This window comes from Setaria italica, chromosome I (genome assembly GCF_000263155.2).
Source record: "Setaria italica strain Yugu1 chromosome I, Setaria_italica_v2.0, whole genome shotgun sequence".
Taxonomy (NCBI): Eukaryota; Viridiplantae; Streptophyta; class Magnoliopsida; order Poales; family Poaceae; genus Setaria; species Setaria italica.
This window is the reverse complement of record NC_028450.1, coordinates 26,819,647-26,825,429: the sequence shown is the minus strand read 5'-3', so window position 1 is coordinate 26,825,429 and position 5,783 is coordinate 26,819,647. Positions and strand designations below refer to the sequence as shown.

Genomic DNA, 5,783 nt, shown 5'->3' with positions numbered 1-5,783 from the left:
TTCTCGGCCGTGGCCCGTGCCTGTGCACGCGGCCGCTGCCAGTCTGCCACTAGCCCACTGGCCAGTAGCGGCAAGCTGGCATGCGCGTAGACGGGGATGTAGTACACGGCCGCCGGCCGGGGCGTGGCCGACGGCGACCCCGGTCAGTACGTGTGCTGTTTCCGAGACACAGAACACGAGCACCCCAACCCCGAGGACGACCGCGCGCGGTCTCGGCATCTAAAATGTCAACACCTGGGTGGACATGGTTGGTCGGCCGGTCAAAACTGCCAATCAAAGCGCACACCTGGCCCCTGCAGGATCGCGGCCGCTTTGGCCGCTCTCCAACTGCTTCGCCCCGACGAGGCGACGACCCTCTATATAGCCCGGTTCCCGATCCACACTGCATGCTGCGTTCGGAAGACAGCCGACTAGTCAGCTCAACCCGCGCAAGCAGGATGTCCTCCACGCCTCGCCACGGCGGCCACCGCGCGGCGCTGCTCGCCGCGGTCGTCCTCGCGTCCATGCTCGCGGCAGCCCGCGCGCAGCAGGCGCAGGGCGGTGACGCGTCGTCAGGCTCCGGCGGCCCGGACCAAGTCAGCACGGCCATGGTCGCGCTCCTCGCCGCCGTCGTCGCGGTGTTCGTCTTCATCGCCGCCTCCACCGTTTACCTCCGCCACTGCAGCGGCTACGCCGTCAGCACCAGGTCGACGTCGGGCGATGGCGGACGCGCGGCCGGCGCCCCAAGCAGCCTCGACGCCTTCTTCGCCTCGCGGTCGCGGTGGCAGAGGCGGCGTAGGTCGCGCGGGCTCGACGCCGAGGTCGTCGAGGCGTTCCCCACCATGACGTACACCGAAGCCAAGGCGCTGCGAGTCGGAAAGGGCGGCGGCGCGCTCGAGTGCGCGGTGTGCCTTAGCGAGTTCGAGGGCGGGGACCGGCTCCGCCTGCTGCTGCCCAAGTGCAGTCACGCCTTCCACCCGGACTGCATCGGCGAGTGGCTCGCCGGCCACGTCACCTGCCCCGTATGCCGCTGCAACCTCGAACCTGATCACAAGGACACCACCAGCGACGACGGGGAGCCGACGAGCTTCCCGCCGACGATTCCGTTAGCGAGCAGCATCTCCAGCGACACAGCGGTGGCACTGCAATACGCTGGCCCGCTACCGGTGGCTGTGGTGATCGACGTGGTCACCGAGGAGGAGGAAGAGGAGCGGAGGCAGGAGGCCCTAGAGCTGCAGCGGATCGGGACCCACCGGCGGGCCATGCGGTCGCGGTCGGGGACCCAGCCGCCGACGGCGGCAAAGCTCGCCCGGTGGCACTCCACGGGCCACTCCCACTCCCTCGCCGCCAGGCTCGACCGCGACCTGGAGCTGTTCACGCTGCGGCTGCCGGAGCAAGTTCGCAGGGAGATGGTCGCCGCCGCGGCCGAGCGCAGCTCGCAGCTGCGCCGCGGGCGGAGGAGAGCCACCGCGGAAGGAGGCGGCGCCCGCAGCGCGCCCCTCGTAGGGCAGCTGGGCAGGTGGCAGTCGCTTCTCGGGAGGACCTTCTCCGGGAGGCTGTCCTTCTTCTCCGCGTCGAGGGTGACGGTAGGCTCCGGCGGCGGAGAAGTGTCGTCCTCGTCGTCTTACTCTTACGCGAGGCTGAGAGGGAAGCGCGTCGCCGCCGTTGATGTCGCCGACGACGTTCCAGCTGAGGGGAGCATCTGCCTTGACAGCATTGGAGTTGGAGGCAGCGGGTCCTGTGCAAGTGCAAAAGCGACCCCCGAGGAGGTGGCGGCAGCAGCGAACGAGAAGGAAGTTAAAAAGCAGCTTCGGACGTAGCATGGGAACGGAAGCTTTGAAAGTACTGTACAAGTGTACGTAGTAGAACCTTGAAAGTGCTGTCAAGTTGCTGATTTCGTGCTGTAATAGCAACGTGGTAGTCGTCGAAAACTAGGGATATAGAAAGTGTAATTACAATTTTGTGTTACTGGAGCAGAACCACGTGAGGCGCGCTGCAAGTGGAGATCGTCTGGAAAAAGTTGAATTTTAATTTGCAGTCCCATCCGTTCTGATGGTATGCATTTTAGAAGACTTCGGGTATTTGGTTCCACGGATTAAAGCAGTCCCTGTCACATTAAATATTTAGATACTAATTAATTATAAAACTAATTGCACAGATGGAGACTAATTCGTGAGACGAATCTATTAAACCTAATTAGTTCATGATTTGATGATACGATGCTATAGTAAATATGTGCTAATCATGAATTAATTAGGTTTAATAGATCCGTCTCGCGAATTAGCCTCCATCTGTGCAATTGATTTTGTATTTAGTCTATGTTTAATACTTCTGTTGACGCCAGATTTTGACACGTATGAAATCGGCGTCAGGAAAGGAAGAAATCAGGAGATGCGGCGAGACACAGAAGTCACAGTTGGAAATTGGCCGATTGGTGCTACAGTCGAGGATCGGCCGATTGCCCTTTGAGGGTGGAACTTCGCCTCGCCCGACCATAGGTCCCAGGGTCGGAGTGGTCGGAGCCCCCCCGACATGTAGGCCGTAATCGGCTGTCCCTTGTTGATGGAGTTGGTAGGAATCGGCCGATTAGGAGGCTGGAGCAATTGGGCCGGTATGGGCTTAAAGTGAACTATGAAGATTAAAAGGGGGGGTTAGCCCGTGAGAGCATGATGATCAACTCCAATACGAATCGTACTTGTAAATATTCGTTTTCGTTTAAAATTAGAGATAGAGTTCTAGTCGGTTAGGAAATCGTTTGTAACAGGCTATAAATAGCCACCTTCATAGATCTGTAACCATCACCAAATCAATACAATAAACTACTATTTCCTCGTACTTACTTTCGAGCAGGCGACTTCGCCAATACTTTTCTTCTTTCCACGAGTTCATACGGGTTGGCGGGGCTGCATCAACTTGATCTCCGGCCGATTCTGTAAGTTCCGTTTATCGAGTAATATCTAAGCTTTAACTTCGGGCGCATCGCTGTCGTTTCGTTTAGATTTATTCACTAGTTATCGATATTTACTAGAATTCTAGGTTTTACCTGTTGTTCTAGTTTTATCACCAGTTATCCAGCTAGGAATTGAAACTTTCGGCTTTCTCGTGCTTCGTTACTCAATCTATTGTTTCACGCATAGCCGATTTAGATCTATTCTTGGTGTTATTACTGTAGCGCTGTTTAGATTACTCTAGCAGTTTTTCTTTATTAACGTTGCCTGGTAATCGGCTGCATTATAGCCGATTTCTTTATTACAGCAAATCGGCCGATTTGCTGATAAGCTATCTCGAGATCGGAACCTTAGCCGATCGCAACCTCTGGTATCTGACACGTTTCTTTCCTTGCCAATCAACAGGTCAGATTGGCTGGCACGCCGCGCGAACCGCACCAGGGCGATCACCCGAACAGGAGTTAAGCAGATTCTCCCGGGTCGTGTGTTCGATGCTGGGGATTCGATCAGCCGATTTCTAGCGCCAACACACTTTTGGCACGCCCGGTGGGACTAATACAACCGCCACTATGTCGAAAGCTGCCGAAGTCTCGGAAGACAACGTCATCGAAGTGACGGAAGTAGACCTCAGGGATGACCAGAAGGAAGAATTGGAAAAGCAGATGGCATACTACCGGAAGACGTGTCTGCAATCCTTCAGTCGTACCAGGAGCGGGGAAACTGTCAAAAAGACTCCGTTTCCAACTCCCCGCCAGATCACAATCGCCGAGGACTCGGGCAAGATGTCCGAGATGGTTCAACAATCTGTCTATCAAGCTTTCATTGATCAGTCCCCGGTGATTTCTAATACGGTATACAATGCCGTCATCAGCTCCTTGGCCAATGGCGTGTCCCAAGGGTACCAGGGGCTGGCGTATGCCCCACCTATTACGGCCCCAACCAGGATTTATACAAGTATATCCTGCTCGGCTCCTCAGCCGATCCAGGCTCCAATTGGAGGTCCCGGCGCCTTTTTATCGTCAATTTCTCTGGGGCCTAACGGCGCGCCATATCTCCGGCCGCAATCCGTTCAGTTGTCCTCCGCGCAGTTCTCTCCTTTGAATACAATGCCTTAGGGGGCACCATCGGTAACAGCCGCCCAGGATCAATCGGCCAGCCATGGAGGTTCTCCAATCTAGGCACCTTTCCAATCAGCCGCAAGGCCGACGATGCCACAATATCAGCCAGTCGCACCGGAGATGAGCAGGGGGGCAGAGGCAACGGAAGTACTTCGGGGCGCTGCGCCGATCATGCTATATGACGAAGCGGCCGATTCACTCAGACAGCCGATCCCGACTACGCAGTCGGCCACGTCACATCAAGCGCCGCACGCTTTTGCTCACCACCCAGTCATCCCACCACCAGTCTACCAACACGTGCCGGTTCCCCAGCCAATAGTCCATCAACAACAACCAGACTGGACGGCACGCATAGCGGAGGTGATTCAAGAGCAATTCGGTTTAAAACCGAAGATGCAAACCTACACGTACAAGACACCATACCCACCTACTTATGACTTACTGCCATTTCCCCATCGGTACAAAGTTCCCGATTTCACCAAGTTTTCGGGGTTGGATGACACCTCAACTGTGGAGCACGTGAACAGATTCATCATCCAATGCGGAGAGGCAGTGGCGCAAGATGCTCTACGGGTGCGCCTTTTCTCATCATCCCTATCTGGGTCGGCCTTCCAATGGTTCACTACACTACCACCCAACTCTATAATTACGTGGGCTGATCTAGAGAGGCAGTTTCACAAATACTTCTACGCGGGGGTACATGAGATGAAGCTTTCTGATCTAACCAGCCTCAGACAGAGAAGCGACGAACCGATATCCTCGTATGTGCAGAGGTTCAAGGTGATCAGGAACAAGTGCTACTCCCTAGCCTTGACCGATGCACAACTGGCCGACATAGCCTTCCAGGGTCTCCTGCCTCATATCAAAGAGAAATATGCTTCGCAGGAGTTTGAGAGCTTGAGCCAAATCGTTCATCGATTGTCCGGTCAGGAAGTACGCCCTTTTGATCCACGAAGGAACTTCCAGAAGAAGGTGGCATACTTAGAGGAGGTTGAATCCGAAGAAGAAACGGAGATCGGCCTAGCGGAATGGATTAAAGGGAAAAAGCCGATATCGTGTCCGTTCGAGAAAAAGGAGCCTGAAGCATTCGGTTTCGACACAACAAAGGCCGACAAAATTTTTGATCTTCTCCTCCAGGAAGGACAGATCAAGCTCTCGCCATACCACACCATCCCATCAGCCGAACAACTAAAAAAGATGAAATATTGCAAGTGGCATAACGCTACTTCCCACGATACAAATGAATGCAAAATCTTCCGACAGCAGATACAATCAGCCATCGAACAAGGCAGGCTCAAATTCGAAGTCCCAACAAAGCTGACCAAGCCGATGAAGATTGATCAGTACCCTTTCCCCACCAACATGGTTGACACGGGGAAGAATTCGCTCCAGACCAAAGTGCTGACATCTAAATCGGCTAAGAAAAGCAGCGCCGTGGACCCCAGAAACCAAGCGGCACCCGAAGACGCCAAGGGGAAACGGCGGATGGAGGATGAAGACGACGGATCGGGAGAACCACGCAGGCCCGTCACTTCCCAATTTTTGCTCAACAAATATCAACGGCAACAAGAACGCTCAAGATCACAGGAAGAGGCGATGCGATGACATGAAGATCACTGGCGATGCCCATTCTTCATCCACTGCTGGGAAAGCAACCTTAGGTTGCCGTCAGCCGATAATTGCCCTGAGTGCAACGGCCCGTATCGTAACAATCGGCCATTCAGGAGGTCTCGCTCCA

At 54.9% G+C, this 5,783-nt stretch overlaps 1 protein-coding gene across 1 annotated transcript; it reads left to right on the top strand.

Annotated features, from left to right (window-relative positions):
• The first annotated feature begins 401 nt into the window (after positions 1-401).
• On the top strand, positions 402-2,066 carry LOC101763825 (E3 ubiquitin-protein ligase ATL31). The gene has a single exon (XM_004952628.4). The coding sequence runs from the start codon at positions 438-440 to the stop codon at positions 1,797-1,799; it is 1,362 nt and encodes a 453-aa protein (XP_004952685.1). The 5' UTR covers positions 402-437; the 3' UTR covers positions 1,800-2,066.
• The last annotated feature ends 3,717 nt before the right edge of the window (positions 2,067-5,783 follow it).

Excerpts from the sequence above, each read along its gene's own strand:
- LOC101763825 (XM_004952628.4), top strand. The coding sequence starts at position 438 with ATGTCCTCCACGCCTCGCCACGGCGGCCACCGCGCGGCGCTGCTCGCC.